At 32.3% G+C, this 20,035-nt stretch overlaps 1 protein-coding gene across 6 annotated transcripts in view; it reads left to right on the forward strand.

The window, feature by feature from the left end:
• grh (grainy head) overlaps window positions 1–19,519 on the forward strand; it is a 161,194-nt gene extending 141,675 nt beyond the window's left edge. For 3 of the 6 annotated variants that reach the window (XM_074143562.1, XM_074143565.1, XM_074143566.1), the window contains 10 exons: window positions 7,424–7,535; window positions 8,001–8,095; window positions 8,191–8,247; window positions 9,123–9,221; window positions 9,299–9,478; window positions 10,112–10,164; window positions 11,837–11,977; window positions 14,423–14,612; window positions 16,177–16,241; window positions 19,065–19,345. In XM_074143562.1, coding sequence (XP_073999663.1) covers window positions 7,424–7,535; window positions 8,001–8,095; window positions 8,191–8,247; window positions 9,123–9,221; window positions 9,299–9,478; window positions 10,112–10,164; window positions 11,837–11,977; window positions 14,423–14,612; window positions 16,177–16,241; window positions 19,065–19,197 — 1,125 coding nt within the window. In that variant the 3' untranslated portion in view covers window positions 19,198–19,345. Of the gene's footprint in view, window positions 1–7,423; window positions 7,536–8,000; window positions 8,096–8,190; window positions 8,248–9,122; window positions 9,222–9,298; window positions 9,479–10,111; window positions 10,165–11,836; window positions 11,978–14,422; window positions 14,613–16,176; window positions 16,242–19,064 lie in introns of all 6 variants that reach the window. The other 3 variants (XM_074143564.1, XM_074143563.1, XM_074143567.1) reach the window with 3 other exon arrangements.
• Window positions 19,520–20,035: the final 516 nt, after the last annotated feature.

Consider the following 20,035-nt stretch of genomic DNA (forward strand, 5'->3'; position numbering starts at 1 on the left):
TTTTTTATAAAAAACCTCAGTACTCTTTCAACAATCTCATACCTTTGGTACCCCCAAATTTGACAAGCGTAACAGAGGATCGACCGAGAAATCGAATTAAATAATTTATATTTCGCTGACAGTGGCACTTGATTCTGCGACATAAAATCCGACCAGATGCTGTTTAGCCCCTGTTTCGCAGTGGAGACAACCTGAAGTAAATGCGGAACATAGGAAAGACGCGGAGTCAAATTAATCCCTAAGTACTTGTAGTCCCTAGGTAAATTTTATTTTAAGGGACATTTTTTTAAAAGTTTTATTGATTTAGCAATAGTTTTTACAGCCGTAAGAAAAATTTACGCGAAAAATGAAGCATGTTATTGAATGGAGTGAACAGATAATGTGAAGTATTTGTCGAGTGATCAGTGTGGTGGGGCAGAGCTACACGGCATTACAACTCCATCTACGTGTCCCAACTACAAATCATTTTAATCAGCCAGAACATTTCTTCTCTCTGCTGGTAGTCAGAAATAATTGGATGATTGATGCGGTCTGGTGGTTGAGGTATGTGGACAGCGCAAACTCTTGTCTCTCTACAGCGCTCTCCTGATGTTCACAAACCCTTCAACTCATCTGCGCAATTACAATCAACGCAACACTTCTTCTTTACTGTTCTGTACAATCAAATTTGCGAGCGTTAATAGCGATGATCATCGACTTCTAAAAAAAGAATTAAACTTAGTTCTCGTAGTTAACAGTAAGTTATAAGTGGTAAAACTTAACGGATTTTTAGCTGACACTGTTTATATTTAGCTAAATGTAACAATAGGTAAGTAATAAAACAGTTAAATGCCTGGAACGGCACGTTTGAGTTAACCAAAGTACCATCCTGTATAGAATTAAACTCGACTGATTTTTTATTATTATTATTATTAAGGAAGGGAACGGATTAGCTATGAGGTTAGCGAATCGGATTCCCACACGGAGGTCCCGGGTTCGAATCCAGCTGCTGACCCTTAGATTTTCTTTTCCTAGGAGCTTCTTACAGCTCACTGTCCGGTGATGGACAGTGCTGTCTGTAACGAGAGAACTCTGTCCGGAGGCCGGCAGTGAACTGAAAAAAACTCCGGGCGCTAATAACCTTAGATATTGACGCGCCTTAAATAATAGTAATTAAAAAAAAAAAAATTAAGGCGCCACGATAGCTGAGCGGTTAAGAGGCGAGACCTGCAAAGCTAATGTGCATTGTGGTTCGATTCCCCTGTCTTGGGCCTTGTATTTTATTTAATGGTTAAATGAGAAATAGTAAAGTACGTTTGGTAGTCGCCTCCGTCTATGACACCTAGTAAATGGTAGTTGAACGTTAAGCCTCGCATGAAAAAATAGGCGATTACTTTACTTTACTTATTATTATTATTCATTTCAAAGGAAAATTTGAAAATAAAATTAGAAAACTCGCACTAATTAACGCTGAAACCACTACTTATATCATTAAACCACTACTTATCCTTCATTTAAAATCGAAAAATACCTTTCCCAGTTTGCCTGGATCATGTTCCTGGTCCTTTAATTGATACCGTTTGATATCTCGGTTTTTTCCCTCAACTAGCGACTCACGTGAAATACACATACTTAACACAAACAACTTGAATTCAACTGGAGGTTCCAGACTTAACCAGACCAAAATTGACTTAATGGAAACTACCAAACACTGAACTTAACTCTATTCAGTCCTCTTTGGACTTACAGATAATGCATACGATCTACAACAAGATCCAAGCCATCCAGTTCGAAAAATCACAAAATACATTCTTTTATTCAACAATGTTACCCATCTTATGTCGATCAGCAAATTCCGTTTATTTCTAATTTTGGCAGTCACCACTACACAATCCCAACATCTTGATCGTGTAATCCGCAACTTGTACCAAACCATACTCGTAGCAGGTTAAAGCACCAACTGGTCGAACAATTAATACGGCATCCCTTAAACATAATCCATTTACTGTGAATTGACCAACAAAATGATGATCATGTTAGATGACCTTCATAAAGTAACAAATGATTTCATTTGATTATTATTTAAATTAATGTTTTTTTTATTATTATTATTTTGATTTGACTTTTAGGCAGTGCTTTCGTACATTCATTGGATTTGCGCGTAGCGTTGTTGTGATTTGCAGTTGTAAAATTTCGTTTTTGAACTGAATTGTCTACATAGATTCACAAATTCTCTCTAATCAATATATAATTAAAATTAAACACGATCGACTTAATTGCTAGAGGTGAGAGAAAGGAACAGCGAGAAATCGAGGAAGAAAAACTAGACAGAGCCATAAAATGAGTGAAACAGGGAGATAATGATTGCTATAGAAACCATTTAACAGTTATGGCAGTCCGGTTGCAGGACTGGGTTAGATAATGTTGATGGCAGACGTGATCAGCAAGCGAAGTGACACTACAGAACTGATATGAAAAAATTAGTACTACCACTTAAATCTGATTAAATTTTAATTAGGTTTCGTTAAAAAAAAATTAAGGAAACAGTATAATAAATTTTACATTTTACTAATTTAAACAAAGAAGTAATTAGTAATTATTACTTAATTGACTCATTTATTTTGAAAATATCTTCCAAATGATGCATTAAGACTTCGTTTTATACGTTTATATCTCTTTTCATATTTATCAGAACTCTACGGTTACATTACCGAAATGTAGAGCATACAAAGGTGTATAACTTGTACAAACTGCGATGTTCTGGAGATAATAACTACCGAGATATTAGACGTTAAATTTTAGTGGTTTGCAAAATACTACAAATTTCAAACGTTTATATCTCTTTTCGTATTTATCAGATTTCAATGGTTCCTTTACCAAAATGTTGAGAAATGTGAGCTGTATAAAAGCATATAAATAGCAATGTTTTTGACGCTACAGTTAATGAGATATTCAAGATTAAATTTTTGTCGTTTTCATACTCGTTTCGAATTCGGTGAAATTTCGAACGTCTATATCTCTTTTCATTAATATCAGAACTCTACGGTTTCTTTACCGACGTGTAGAGAATAGTAAGGTGTATAACTGGTGCAAACTGTGATGTTTTAGGGATAATAGTTACCGAGATATTGGACGTTTAATTGTAGTGGTTTTCAAATACTACAAATTTCAAACGTTTATATCTCTTTTCGTTTTTATCAGATTTCAATGGTTCCTTTACCAGAATGTAGAGAAATATTAACTGTATAAGTACATATAAATAGCAATGTTTTTGTCGCTACAGTTAATGAGATATTCAAGATTAAATTTTTTGTCGTTTTCATACTCATTTCGAATTCGGTGAAATTTCGAACGTCTATATCTCTTTTCATTAATATCAGAACTCTATGGTTTCTTTACCGACGTGTAGAGAATATTAAGGTGTATAACTGGTACAAACTGCGATGTTTTAGGGATAATAGTTACCGAGATATTGGACGTTTAATTGTAGTGGTTTTCAAATACTACAAATTTCAAACGTTTATATCTCTTTTCGTTTTTATCAGATTTCAATGGTTCCTTTACCAAAATGTAGAGAAATATTAACTGTATAAGTACATATAAATAGCAATGTTTTTGTCGCTACAGTTAATGAGATATTCAAGATTAAATTTTTTGTCGTTTTCATACTCGTTTCGAATTCGGTGAAATTTCGAACGTCTATATCTCTTTTCATTAATATCAGAACTCTACGGTTTCTTTACCGAAATGTAGAGAATACAAAGGTGTATAACTGGTACAATCTGCGATGTTTTGGAGATAATAGTTACCGAGATATTGGACGTTTAATTGTAGTGGTTTTCAAAATACTACAAATTTCAAACGTTTATATTTCTTTTCGTATTTATCAGATTTCCATGGTTCCTTTACCAAAATGTAGATTAATATAAGCTTTATAGGACCATATAAATAGCAATGTTTTAGTCGCTATAATTAATGAGATATTTAAGATTAAATTTTTTGTCGTTTTCATACTCGTTTCGAATTCGGTGAAATTTCGAACGTCTATATCTCTTTTCATTAATATCAGAACTCTACGGTTTCTTTACCGAAATGTAGAGAATACAAAGGTGTATAACTGGTACAATCTGCGATGTTTTGGAGATAATAGTTACCGAGATATTGGACGTTTAATTGTAGTGGTTTTCAAAATACTACAAATTTCAAACGTTTATATTTCTTTTCGTATTTATCAGATTTCCATGGTTCCTTTACCAAAATGTAGAGAAATATTAACTGTATAAGTACATATAAATAGCAATGTTTTTGTCGCTACAGTTAATGAGATATTCAAGATTAAATTTTTTGTCGTTTTCATACTCGTTTCGAATTCGGTGAAATTTCGAACGTCTATATCTCTTTTCATTAATATCAGAACTCTATGGTTTCTTTACCGAAATGTAGAGAATACAAAGGTGTATAACTGGTACAATCTGCGATGTTTTGGAGATAATAGTTACCGAGATATTGGACGTTTAATTGTAGTGGTTTTCAAAATACTACAAATTTCAAACGTTTATATTTCTTTTCGTATTTATCAGATTTCCATGGTTCCTTTACCAAAATGTAGATTAATATAAGCTTTATAGGACCATATAAATAGCAATGTTTTAGTCGCTATAATTAATGAGATATTTAAGATTAAATTTTTTGTCGTTTTCATACTCGTTTCGAATTCGGTGAAATTTCGAACGTCTATATCTCTTTTCATTAATATCAGAACTCTACGGTTTCTTTACCGAAATGTAGAGAATACAAAGGTGTATAACTGGTACAAACTGCGATGTTTTAGGGATAATAGTTACCGAGATATTGGACGTTTAATTGTAGTGGTTTTCAAATACTACAAATTTCAAACGTTTATATCTCTTTTCGTTTTTATCAGATTTCAATGGTTCCTTTACCAAAATGTAGAGAAATATTAACTGTATAAGTACATATAAATAGCAAAGTTTTTGACGCTACAGTTAATGAGATATTTAAGATTTAATTTTTTGTCGTTTTCATACTCGTTTCGAATTCGGTGAAATTTCGAACGTCTATATCTCTTTTCATTAATATCAGAACTCTACGGTTTCTTTACCGAAATGTAGAGAATACAAAGGTGTATAACTGGTACAAACTGTGATGTTTTAGGGATAATAGTTACCGAGATATTGGACGTTAAATTTTAGTGGTTTTCAAAATACTACAAATTTCAAACGTTTATATCTCTTTTCGTATTGATCTGATTTCAATGATTTCTTTACCGAAATGTAGAGAATTGATAGCTGTATAAGTAATATAAGTTGCAATGTTCTGGAGCAGGGTTTTAGAAACTTGGTTCGTGGTTTTACAATAATATAATTTTCTTATAATTTTAAAGATATAAATATGTAGGGTGAAGGGACCAGTAATTGACTGGGCACCAGTAATTGACATACCAGATATAAACTGGTATTATAAGGGATATGAGCCGTTTTTAGTGGTGATTCTTTCAATTTCGTTATTGAGAAGCCTTTAGGCAGCAGTTCCATAAAAATATTAATTTTTGGATTGTTCCTTGGTATCAGTGGAAGGTTATTTGTGTTAAAAGTTCAAAATCAAGGAAAAAACAAGCCGTTGCTAAGGAGGATTGATAAGAAAATAATTTTTCTTTTTTCTTATTTTTCGTCTATTTGTTCATATATTCGTGTGGTTATCAATGTTCTGTTATAATTAGTATTACTTGTAGATTTCATTTATGTAGTTTTTTTTTAATTATAAGAAGCATTGAGGATTAAAATGGGGCTGTCAATCACTGGTCCTTGAAACGGCAATTTGCCCAGTAATTGACATGTATGTCAATTACTAGTCCTACAGCTTTTTTTTTTGGAACCAGTGATTGACTTCCTGCGAAAATGATAAGATAGGTTGATAAATTTTATTATAATTAAAAATTCAATACATTGTAAAATAAAATCATTGATAAAAATCGGCAACATAAAATATGTTTAAATTAATGAATTAGCAAATGTACGCCTTATTTCAAGAGGGCAAGCAGAATGATTATCCTGTTGAGATCAGCAATGTATGAACAACAAACTGGATAAAACAAGGATATGACCACATAGTCTAATCGGAAGTAGAGAGTTTGGTAAAGTGAGAACCGAAAAAAAAATTCCCAAAAAGAGGTTTAAGTAACAAAATATTTAGCGGAAACTTGGAAGGATAAGAGAGCGGAAGAGTTGAGAGAAAGAGATAAAAGCGAGCCGACAGATATTGTGTACGATCTAACAAGTATGTTAGCTAATATCTCCTTGGTACTATTGAAAGTAAGGGCTGTTATTCAAATTACCTGTCTTGGCTTGGGGACTTAATTAAAACTGTCCAGTAGGACAGTTGTGTAAGGGTTGGTCGTCAAAAACTGCATAAAAAAGCGTAATGTTGAAAAATATTAGATTATTTAGGTTTGCCTATTTAAAAACTGATTGTAATTAATTATGAATAAGACTGATTTTTGTTATAAATCCAATTGAAAAAGTGATTTAGGTGATTTAAGTGATTTATTTAGATTTAAAAGTGATTTTGAATGCATACCTTATGTCGTTTCATGAATATATCTGTATGTCAATTACTGGTCCCACCCCATGTCAAACACTGGTTCCACCGAAAATTCGGTATGTCAATTACTAAGTCATTGATATATTTTCAAAAAAAATCATTTTTGGTTGACATAAAGATCGAATTTACTGCTTTTAAAATATTAATAAAATAAAATACATCCTACTGGAGCGGTACAATTTTACAACCTACACCTGGAGCCAAAATAACGGAAGTTATTCTACCTTAAACTCGAATTTTTTCTTAAGCAGTCAATTACTGGTCCCTTCACCCTACGCAATTTTTAATTTTTTTAAAAAAGTTTATAACTAAGATCTTGCTCTTTACAAAGGTTGTAAGGAGAACATGAACTTGACCTTCTTTGTCACAGATACATTATTTTATAATATAAAAATAATCAAAATTTTATTTATGATTTTAAAATGTTTACAAACTAAATGTCATTTTCAAGTTTAGTTGAAGCACGTAAATTTTAACCTACCAGATTTCCAAGAAAGCGTTTTCTTAATACGCCAAATTTTAATAGACTTTGCACTAATGAAGGCTAAAAAATGCTTAACAATTGAGGAAAATATGGACTCCAGAGACGGAATACTTCTGCAGATTTATTCCTATATTCCTATATAAAAGCAAAGTGTGTTTTGTTAAACAAATAATATATAATATCAGTGGTATTTTAGGCTTCCCAGTGGCTAGTGATGTAAATGCTAAGAATAAATATGTTTAAATAAGTATTTATGTATACATTTAATAAATATTTTTCCTTAGTATTAAATGATTATATTGTTTTACTTAATCATTACTCATATTATTTTTTTGATAGAGTATCGTGATGCTGATGTTTCGGGAAGAGAAAAGCCCAGACGATGAAATCAAAGCATGGCAATTTTGGCATGGAAGACAGCACTCTGTCAAACAGAGGATCTTAGATGCAGGTAAACTACTTGTACAAATATTCACAAAAAAGCTAATAAGCGAAAATATTCACGTTGTCTTCTGATTTGTAGAACTATCTCTTTTAATGAGCATCTTTGAGTTGAAGCCTATTACTTATCTTGGTCTTGAAACTTGTGCTTTAAAAACCCATCATCTATTTTTTGGGGCACCCAAATACAGAATTCTTTGTGCGAGAACCAGTCTCTTGTTACTTTCTCAGTGGGTTTTCTATATATGTGTGTATTACGTTCCAACCATGGTCACATGTATGAGACCTTATGACCGTCATAATCCTCTAATGAAGTGACATACTCTGACCACTTCATGATGCTAGCAAAACGGCCAATTAGATTTTTCACTTAAATAATTAGTACTTCTTTGAAACCTTATTTCACTAATATGTTTGAATAATCAAACAAATTTAAATATATAAATAGCAAATTAAACTCAATTTTGCATTGCAGATACCAAAAACAGTGTTGGCTTTGTTGGATGTATTGAAGAAGTAGCGCACAATGCTATCGCAGTGTATTGGAATCCTTTAGAAAGTTCTGCAAAGGTAAAATACTATACAAATTTTTGGAAAGTTAATATAAAGATATTTGTTTCAATTTCTAAAAATTACACTTTTTTTTTTGTTTAATTAATTTTCAGCTGAACATAGCTGTTCAATGCTTGAGTACAGATTTCAGCAGTCAGAAAGGTGTTAAGGTAAAGTAACTAATTTTTTAAATTTTATTACTACACTTTGTAAGAATTAATTTCTATTTCTGCCTTGAGAGTAAGTTTCATGTTTATAATTCGTATAATAACGGGCTAAATGTGGTCCGCCAGTGTCTGACTTTTGACCCAAGTCATGTAATTTCGCTTACACTATTTAAATCCCATAATTTTTAATTCTTGAAATAAGAGATGAAATATTTCAAGTTTTCCATACCATAATTGTTTGATATAATAAATGCTCGACTGGTGCTATAATTTTCAGTAAAAGAACCATGCAGCAAAATAAAAATAAAAAAAAAATAAAAAAAATAATAATAAGTGAACTTGCGTCAATCGCTTACACCAACACACTAAAAACAGATATAAATAAAATGTAAAACCAAGTTTCTGTTGAATCAAGTTTTGTTTCATAAAAAGAAACAAAATATCTTCAAATTTTCAACGTGTGTATTGTTTATATAATTCCCAATTATCTGCCGACTGCTTTATGAAACTATCTTCTCAATTATTAATGTTGCGTCTAATTGATATAATACTGCTCTCTATGCGTTTTTGCAATAGTTGGTTCTATACAAGTATATACTCGTACATTCTATTTTTCCACGGCTAAAAAAAACTCTTGTGTTAGTAGACTTTGAAGGTCTACCTACGTTTATGTGAACTTTGAGATTTAGGTTAAATCAACCTATTTAATCAATCAATTTAATCAATTTAAATCAAATCGCAAACTGAGGCTGATAATTTCAAATTCATAACGTTTCTGGTAATTTCTCTATTATCATCATCTAACTAGGATAATTTTGTAAATAAATGTGAAATTTGATTAAAACATTTCTAATTTTCAAAATTTCTTTCTTGCCCAGGGTCTGCCGTTACATATACAAATTGATACTTATGAAGACCCAAGGGAAGGGCCTGTCATTCATCGTGGATATTGCCAGATAAAAGTCTTTTGTGATAAAGTAAGTAGACACTATATATTTTGATAATTATTTATATATTTATTTTTAATTTTATCAAAATAATGATTCTCGTTCAGGGTGCTGAAAGAAAAACTAGAGATGAAGAAAGAAGGGCTGCTAAAAGAAAAATGGCTGCGACTGGTAGGAAAAAGATTGAAGAATTATATCATCCAGCTTGTGAGAGATCAGAATTCTACAGCATGGCAGACTTGACTAAACCTCCAGTTCTTTTTTCTCCAGCTGAAGATATTGATAAGGTATTAGGAGATATTAAATTGTAATTTATGTTGCCAAAAAAAAATTCTGTTGCGCACCTCAAACGAATTAATAGCTGTGCTCATCCATAGAGATATATTCTGCAATACCGTCCACATGTGGAAGTTGTACCAGCGACCAGCTAACAGCATGATCAGGACCAGTAAATGGAAGAGCTAACTTCGTTTCCCGAAATTCTCATGCAACCTAGTGCCTAGACTATTAGGCTCCCTGATAGGAAGTTTTCCTTTAAAGTCTTTTAGGTGAAACTTGCCCGAGCTGATGCCCTTTCGAGGTTAATTTTCATGTGTGCCCCTAAGAACAAAAAAGAAGAAGGTAAATCTCATAAACTTCTGCTTGGAAGCCAGTTGTCTATTCACCAAGGAGCACTTTCTCCCTTCAGTAAAAGAACACCTTCCTTGAATACAGGAACAGCTCATCTCAGGTTACAGTTCAGAGAAGTGTAGGTATCCCTCCGGTCCAAACCAAGTTAACTTAACAGAACTTTTTAATTGAGATGGAAAGATAAAGCTGAGGAAGCTGCTATTCGAAACTTCACATTGATTCTTTTTATGATATTAATTTCACTTAATATTACAAAAAACAAACTTCACTATTGGGTGTTAATTTTCCAGCTCACTTCAATGGAATTGTCAGGATTTTATGGGCACGACACCGATGCATCCAGGTAATATATATTATTTTTATGGCTAATTTATTCTTAGCTTAGAGAGTTAGATTTATAGCTCGTGTATGTTTTAAAAAAAGAATGGTTATAGACCACAGAATTCATAAACTCAAATAACATTCAATCTATTATAGACCACAGAATTCATAAACTCAAATAACATTCAATCTATTATAGACCACAGAATTCATAAACTCAAATAACATTCAATCTATTATAGACCACAGAATTCATAAACTCAAATAACATTCAATCTATTATAGACCACAGAATTCATAAACTCAAATAACATTCAATCTATTATAGACCACAGAATTCATAAACTCAAATAACATTCAATCTATTATAGACCACAGAATTCATAAACTCAAATAACATTCAATCTATTATAGACCACAGAATTCATAAACTCAAATAACATTCAATCTATACAGAGTTCGCCTTGTTTGCAGGCACCCAATGAGCATTTGTCAATCCACAATTGTGCAGTAAATGGATTTCTATTGACGGTAGATTCAATTTCATTTTGGTTGATGCAATTTTCCAATGCCACTTATTATTTCCTGGCTTTTCTAACAAATCTATGAGAGTAAACATTTTTCCAGTGAAAACTGTGGGCAATAGTACATTATATCTCCTTTGTTTTTTCTTACTGTAAATTTAATTTGCTTTTTGTGTGATTACCGAAGCATCTGTCCTCCGGTCGCTTTTAATCATCCTTAACATTGATCTTTTTCCTGAGATTTACTTTAGAGTGGATGTAAGTGTCTGACCTGTAACTCTCTAATAAGTGACCTGTTCCCAGGCCGTTAAAAGGGAGGGAGGTACTTCTTCGTGGTCTATCATAGCTATAATATGAAATGTTTCAAAATTTGATAAAATGATTTGCTCACTTTTGGGAAGAGCTATGTCAGCAATTCTGTTTTCTGTTATCAGCCAACTCCATGTTATTGAAATGAGCTAAATATACGTATCAATATCTTTTCTTAACTAACTAACTACACTGCTCAAAATCAACGCACTGCTTCGTTTTATAAACAAAATTTGTTTATATTAAAAAATCTATCTACATATTTCAATTGTTATTCATTTAATAGAGTTATTTCTTTTTTATACTTATAAACCTCCACGCCTAGATAATGACTTTGTTAAACCCAAAACAAAACAGTTTTAATTATTGTTGCTAGTGACTTCTATTACTTTTGTGAGTATGGCAACTAGTTCTTTTTAAGTGGTACAGACAACCATCATATGGCTATGATTATAAAAATTCTAGCCCACATATTCGTATATATGGAGATATGGTTCTATCAGACTGTTCCAAGAGTCTGTTTTTCAGTGAAGGGTGTTCGCTGAAAAAATGAAAAATTAAACTTTTACTTCATAATTACTGAGCAGTAAACACACTGCTTACCTGCCTTTAATTGTATTACCAATATAACTGTATTCACCTGTTTTTTAATATAAAAGCACTTTTGTTTGTAAGATAAAATAATGCGTTGATTCTGAGCAGCAATGAAGATAACCATTTGTGCAATATAATATAACCTTTGTACATTTTTTTTTTTTTAATACATTTGTTTTTAATAAATGTGATTATACTTAATGGCATGGAGGTGTTGTATTTAAACTGTTATTATCATTGTTTTTCTTTGTTCGCCGGTTGTTGTAGTTTGTCCAACGGTGAGGCAGGTCCGTTGAAGCACAGTTCCCCGTACCTGCTTCATTCTGTGGCCGCAGCCAAGCCAGGCGGCTGTCTCACAGGTCAGACGCTTAAGTTCCACAACCACTTTCCACCGGACGCTGCCATTAAGTAAGTCCAACCAGTTCTGATTTCACTGGTCTTATAACCAAAGCATGCCTTGTAATTCCTGTTTTATGTGTAATGTACATTTTTTTTTTTCTGATTATTTTAATTTTTTTCAAAATCACTCACAAAATTGATTAAACATTCGTGAAAATAAATTAACTAAAATGTGGTCAGTTGTTTAACGTGGTAACAATTTTAACATGCGTCATCCACTTTTAACAATTGCAAGACAAAAAACAAAAATCTAAGTGTAAATAAAACAGACAACCATCTAAAATAGTCTTACTTTTTGTCAGTTTAAACTCTAAGTAGTAACCTCGGGGTTCTTAAACACTCTAGGTTGCCATATTTATAGAAAAATATTTATCTTTTTACGTTATATCTTTCACGCTTAGGTATTTTACTATCAAAATGTTTGACTATAAGAGTTTGATTTAATCGTAAGACTAGTTTTAATACAGATTCACTGCTTCGGGTACTATAATTGCTGTTTATAAAAACCAAACATATTCTCAAAAAATGTTCTTTTTATTCTTAGAATACTTACAACGGTTTAAGACTTAAAAAATAAATAGGAAATATCTGGTAAGATATTACTTTATTATTCGTACTTTATTATTATACACTGTAAAGAAAATATTTTACCATTTTAAGAGCGCTTTTATGGCCTCTCTTTACCATTAATAGTTTTTTCGCTACGCCCGTGTTGGTAAATCAAGGACTAGGTTGAAAACTCAACATCCAAAAATTGTACAATAAAAAAATTTTTTTTTTTTATTGTATATATTTTTTTATTTACAACCTGTATACATATAACATACATCAAGTAAATGTGTTCATCAATTTGTTAGGCACAGATTGTTGGCTGAACCCGAGGATCCAGCGCCACAATCGGGAAGGCATGGTGAGAGGGGCCAGCCAATGCTGGAACTCTCTAGAGGTTGGAAGGAAGTTTAGGAAATAGGTAAAAGATCACGGGGCCAACGTCATTTCAGGCGTCGTGGAGGACTGTCGGGATGGGTTGTTGTGGATAAGGCTTGTGCTGTGGGATTAGGATGTATGGTTAGGCTATTATGGAAATTAAGGAAGCCGAGAATGTATTAGGTCATTGACAAAAGGGCTATTGAGGTCTGTGTAGAGAGTTAAATTGGATACATAATAAGGAGCGTTGACGATATGCCGAAGGACTTTAGTTTGAAAGGATTGGATTCTTTGAATGTTGGAAGGTTTCGCAGAGCCCCACAGTTCAGCTCCGTAGGTCCAGATGGGTCTTAGTAGTGTCTTGTATAGAGTCAGTTTGTTCTGTACGTTCATGGCTGATCTCCGCCCTAGCAGTCTTCGTAGTTGTCTGTATCGTCTATTGAGTTCTTGTCTTTTCAGTCTAGTGTGCGGGTTCCATGTAAGTCGACTGTCTAAATACAGTCCTAGGTAGCGTATGTACAATAAATAACATTATTATTATTAATACAAGAAAATTACAGTATTTGGGTGTATAAATAAAATTGTCCTTTTTCAGTTTTTCATTTTGGTTCATGATTTTGTTTTTGCTTTTTATTAATGTTGAATTGCCCATTTTAATTGACTGTTGTAAGCCATTTGTCAGTTTTTGGATTTCTTACTTATACTATTCTTTGGTTTAGAAGAAAAAAACTGCTGCCTTCCCTAATAACAACTTCTGTGAAGCTATTGAAAACAAAATGTGCCTTGTATCGCAGCAAATAGTTCTCGAATTAAGCTAACTTTGGACTCTAGAGTAGGTAGTAAAGAAGTAAATTCTAACAAGTATTCCGCCTTGAACTTGCCTTCATTTCTAAGATAAGATCATATCAACAGTACATTTTCTGAACCACTGCCGGACACTGTTCAAAGACGACTACTTTTGTTCAGCTTGGTATTACATAGCTTTAGCTGAAAAAGACATTACTTTATTTTGATAGCGTAGGAATAAATAAAAATAAACAGAGGAAAAACTGAGAACAACAATGCACTCCAGATTTATTTGTTTCTTATAGTTTTTGTGCTTTTACATAAACACTTAACAGAATAGCTATCAATTAATTTATCAAAGCTTCTTTTATGTTTTGTAAATACAAATTAAACAGAAATACATCACTAACTTATTTGTTTATTTTTATTGGTTTAAATAGATTTATTTTAATTGCAGGAAGTTATTCAGGTACGCCTCATAAGGCGTAATTTTTATAAATTGAAACCCTAACAATGATAAAACATTTTTTATCTTGTTCGTTTGAGAACATTCGTTGCTTGTTCTACACCTAAGCCGTCCAAAACATCGCATTTTTTCTGGGTAGGGCAGTTCCCATTATCCAAGATTTTTTTAAAAGTAATTTATCATTTTAATTTGACAAATTACATTTTAAAATAAACAAAGATAAATTGATAGAATTTGTCTTTCTGAGTTTATATAATATATGATGTGTGTTGCAGTGACAAGAAAGACGAAGCACTGACAGCTGCTGCCGAAAGTGGTGTGGTCTTTTCCAGTCCACCACTTAAAAGGCCAAAACTTGTACCACCTTTAAACGAACGAGTAATGCTTTATGTGAGGCAAGAATCAGAAGACGTGTATACACCACTTCATATAGTGCCTCCAACAACTACCGGCCTTTTAAATGCGGTACGTTTTATTATTATTATTATTATTATTATATTACTTTAATTAAGGAGGATCAACATCTTCAGATCATAGGTTTCTCAGTGTACTGTCGCTTCGCGAAGAGACAAAGTTCCACACTAGAAAATTGGAATGTAGAAGAAGTTAGGAAGAGAAAATCTGAGGGCAGCCAGCTGGAATTAGATTCGCGACCTCCGCGTTCTGAACTCGGTGCGCTACTATTGACCTGATTCCTGTCCAACTTTTTGTCTTATTTAATGATTATTGGAAAGTTAGAAAAATCGTCAAATCTATCTTTGTCATCTTGAACTACTGACACAGCTGATACTTTTATCATTTTTGAATTTACAAAAAAAGAATTGAAACATTGGTCGAATCAATTTTTTGAATTGACATAAATGAACAGCGCATAGCAACAACAAAAAATATGTCAGGAAATAGAGATAAATAGTCAGTTCTGTTGTGAGTTTTTTATAACGACTGGGTGATACAATATATTAGTAATTTTAAGTTATTCTGAAAAAAGAGCAAAGCAAAGCATGCTCCATGGGAAATCGAAGGGGAAGATTTCTTTATTCGGCCCAGATAGGAATGAAAGCGTATTCTTCACTATTTTTCCATTGTATCATTTTGCGAGGTTACCATGCTCGTTACTCCTTAAACCATGGATAGTAATTTACAAAAATTCTTATCTGATGGACTTCTGTGATTTTTTTCTTTTTCAGCCAATAGTAAATAGAATGTACTCAAAAGTTTACGACATTATCCAACTTTGTCCAATCGCAAACGAGTTTTGTTAGTAACGCACGGCACTTTCCGTCAGATTATCTTTAGAGTTTGTGAAGTATTTACTAGATAGAATCGAACTTCTTATACGCTTACCTTAATAGATTTGGCTTCATCCGACTAACATCTATTTCGCTCCATGAATCACTTTTTTTCATGAAACTGAAATGCAAGAGGTTTTTTTTTATTATTATTTTCATTCCGAACTCAAACGAGGGATACAAATGCTGGCAGAAAGGCACCTTGCAAAGGGGGCTGCATTTTGAGTAATAACAATTATTTTTAGTCGAAAAACTGTCATTTTTTTTACACCCCTTTTTTGTGTTTCTAATGTAGCAGTAGGTGTAGATGAATTTTATAATGTAATGCCACCAGATTTGCACATTCCTCTCACAAAAAATTTTTTTTTTATTATTTAACACATTATAGGGTGTTGGTGGCAATAACAATAAATAAATTAAAAACATGTACGAGTAAGATGGTTATCCGGTAAGTTGTTGCTACTTTAAGAGCTTTCAAATAATTTGCATGGCACTTTATTTTTTGTATTTATTATTTATTTATTTACTTATCACTCACTAACAAAAAATAAATAGCTTGAACGACGGAATATAAAACAGTTTTAGAGTTGTATTATTTTATTTCATTTCGTTATTTTATCATTATTTTATCTCGGGACTTCTTATTATTTTTATCATTCCCCCAAGAAAGGAAAAAGTTAAGAAAATCTCGTTTTTTATGGAGGAAATATTAACTTTTCTTGTTTTCCTTTATTTTCCAGATTGAGAATAAGTACAAAATTTCAGCTTCAAGCATTAGTAACTTATATAGAAAAAACAGAAAAGGGTAAGTTCGATTTTATTTTACATCTAAAACAATGCCCGTTTGTTTTTGTGTTCAATTCTTCTTGTTTTCATTCAATTTAATTCTCTTATTTAAAATAAAATAAAAAAACATATCCTTTTTCAAGCTAATTTTTTTTTTTATTAATGGTACTTTGGGTTGAAACTTTTTAACTTTTCTTTACTTCATGCTTATTTTTCGTTTCGTTCAAATCAAGCTTTTCTTGTTGAACTAACTTGCATGCTAATAATTTTTGCACTGATGTTTGAATTATCCTGGTTTTTATTTCCTAAAGAGTTTTATTTTTATTAACTGTTATTCATTAACCTAACAAAGCTGCAAAGCTTTCAGAGTGTCTTATAGCTATTAAAGAATGCAATGATTATATTGTATGCACTAGCAATTAATAGTTTCTTTTTGAATGCTCAATTGCCTTCATCTGGCGTCTCAGCAAGCTTTGAGAAATTCATAACAAGAGATTTCAAAAGTGCTTATTGGTCTCCAAATAGAAGTTCCACACAGCTAGTCCAGTTGTTATTTCTTTTGTCAACATTCTTATCGCTCTTTTGCCCAATAGTGCCACGGAAGTCTATTCATCCAAAAGTACCCACAGGAAAGAAAATCACTCTCCCAGGTTCTATAGAGAAGTTCCAGGAAGCCTGGAGTCAGGGATAACCACTCCCTGATGCCAATACATACCTTCAACTAACGCTCTTTCCCTAGATGTTCAAAAAATGAGATTAAGAAAAATTATCAGATTAAGAAATCAAGGCCTTTCGGAGAAGTAGGAAAAGAGAGCAGGAAACCAGGGATTACCACTCTTGATGCAACAAGCATCTTTCCAATGCCTTACAGAGAGATATATCCTCCTCCACTTCTTGGTATCTACCTAAGAAGAAGCTTCTTAAAAAACGAGGAGCCAGATATTAGGGATTACCTCTTCCAGATACCAAAACATTTCTTTCCAAACGTTTCCCAGGGAGGTATATCCTCCAACTCAGGCACCACTGCAGCCGTGCGGGTTAGGGCGAGGCCTGCTAAACTAATATGTATTGTGGTACAGAGTTTAATTTTTGGTTTAGATCTTGGATTTTATTTAATGGTTAATACTGATTTTATTTAATAAGAATTTGTAGTTAAGTATGCTTGCTATCTGTCTCCATCCAAGAATCCTAACCGGTAGTTGGACGTAAAACCCGCTACAAAAAATAGACATTACTTTTTCCCTTCCCGCTCTTTTGAAAAATTATAGATGGAGAGGGGAACTGGTGGTCAGTGATAATCTCTTTCATGCCTTTGCTCTCTGCCTCCAGCTTCCTCAACAGATTCTAAATGTGACAATCTAAATTAAGTACCTGGAAGAATTCTATTGAGGATATGTATACACTTTTTCTACCTGGTAACTTGCATCGCTGATGTTGTAATAATGACTTCTTTTTTCCGATTTCACAAACGAAAACGGCGTGGAACCAATCCCCATACCGTCTCTATTAACCTGCTTTCTTAGGATGTGGACAGGGACAAACTGTAAACGTAAATTGGATTTTATCCCATACTTTTACGGAATCACGGGTCCAATTATGCAAAATAAACTTTTGAAGGGATTTGAATAAATTTTATTTATTTGAACTGAGTAGATCAATAATTCGATGCGTGAAATTGTGTTCGCTGCATGAGAGCATGTTGTAGTTACTTTTATTAAACTTTAGCTAAAGTGAATTATCATTGATAGCTTCTCAGTTCATAGAATCAGGTGCCTAGCGATGTCAGCTATATTTATCATTGCGAGCGCTGAATGCATATTCATGTATCCTGTTAATGTATCAGATATATTTAAAAACTATAACAAGAACTAAAAATTTGTGAACAAAACGTTTGCGAATTGGTTGTAAGTCGCATCCTTGGGTGAAAATTGTAGGAATTGCCATTGATGGTATACTGAATTCAAAGAAACCCGTTAAGGGTTTTCATTTAATTTGCTAAAAACTAGGAAGAACCGTACTGGATATTTATCTCTATTAAATGCAATGTATGGCTATCTAATTATTATTTTTTCTTAAAGTGAGGAAAATCAGCCTTTTAGATTTTTTTTTTTTTTAAATTTCGGAGACACGGCTCTCAGGATCGTTTGTTGATACCAACCGCTATCGCAGTACATTCCGGAAAAAAAAGTCATTAAAGCTGTGCTAGCCCAGGATCCGAATAAACCTCTTAGGGGGGAAACTAATCATGTTTTGCGACACTGGTCTGCACTTAAGTCAACAAGATCATGATACATAAATAATTCTGTTGCTATATTGTGCACAAGATCTTCGCTTTGTGTTATAAATATTTGGTTTTATTTAATCTACACTGTTCATTTTACCATCAATATGATGGGGTATTCGATTCTCTGCTCTAAAGATGCCCAGAAAGTGATTTGAATAGTTGAAAAAAGACATCACACGAGTTCTCCAAAGGTTTGGTGTGTATCAAGCTCTCAAGCGAAACTTAATTCCATTTTTGTGAAAAAGATGTAAAAATTGCCGAGCAATTGCCAATTAGGACAAGCTATTAAACTTTTAAAATCAGTCTATTTTTTATTTAATTACTCTGCGGCTGTTTTGTCAAAATCCATGAGGTGTTCTCCACCTGTGTGGACAAGACTGAATATTGATATGTTTATTACTAACAATAATGTTGTACAGCTAAAATCATTATTATAGATGTTAAAACGATGAGTTTTACCCCATAATTTTTCATTACAACAGTATTTATTTAATTTGTTCCAAAATAATATATGTATATAATTTCCTTTCAATTAATTTACTATTTCATTTTTTCCAGGATTATGGCAAAAATTGATGAAGAAATGTTAACATATTATTGTAATGAAGACTTATTCATACTGGAATTTAGACATTCAGAAGAAAGCGAGGATTTACTTGACATTATCTTAGCTGAACTTCCAGAACACTAGTATTGCCACAAGAAACACTGAAATTTTAATTTTTTCATACTAAATAAATTGAACTGATTTCTTGAAAAGAAATGAATTATTTTTTAATTTAATTTAGTTAGAATTTCGGTTTTTTAAGACATATATATATAAATATATATATTTGTGTCGTTGTAATATTTTTACTTTAATTTTGTCTTTTTTGTTTGTGTGTGCAGAACGTATTCTTAAAACACAAGTTTAAAAAAAAAAAAAATCTTTTTTGTCATTAATTTTGAATAATGATGTGCTCAACTAGATGTAAAATGAAATAATAATAATAATGAAAAGAAAAAAAAAACAATCAGTCAGGTTAGAATGTTTCGGAGTTATGTAATGGAAAAAGAAAAACATTTATTGATACTTTTAGTTAATTTAAGTGAAAAACAGAAGGATATATGGATTCGGGGATAATGTTTTACAATTGCTGCATGTAAAAGTTCAGACTTTATATAAAGAAAAAAAAATTAGTGTTATCCCTAATATGAAGCGAGGTAATTTACAAAAGATACTGGTCATTACTTAAATTAAATTTAAACTTAAAAAAAAAAATACTGCAATACATAGCTAAAATGGGCCCTTGAAGGGCTAGAAAATTCTGTCTCCACAGCTCTTCTCATGTTTCCGTCTATTTTCATCATCAACGCATTCATAAAGCGGCTAACTTCATCCTCCCAACCATCTCATTTTTGGCCTCCTTTCCTGGAATGTCCATACCAGTTGCAATTTATTGATTTAAAAATTAGTGATTCCTTCATTCTGAGACTTTTGTATTTTACTAGATTTCAGTTCACAGCATAATCCTTAATTTATTAATGGA

The sequence above is a fragment of the Rhodnius prolixus genome, unplaced genomic scaffold, assembly GCF_049639745.1.
Source record: "Rhodnius prolixus isolate KJV_2025 unplaced genomic scaffold, Rpr scaffold_12, whole genome shotgun sequence".
Classification (NCBI taxonomy): domain Eukaryota; kingdom Metazoa; phylum Arthropoda; class Insecta; order Hemiptera; family Reduviidae; genus Rhodnius; species Rhodnius prolixus.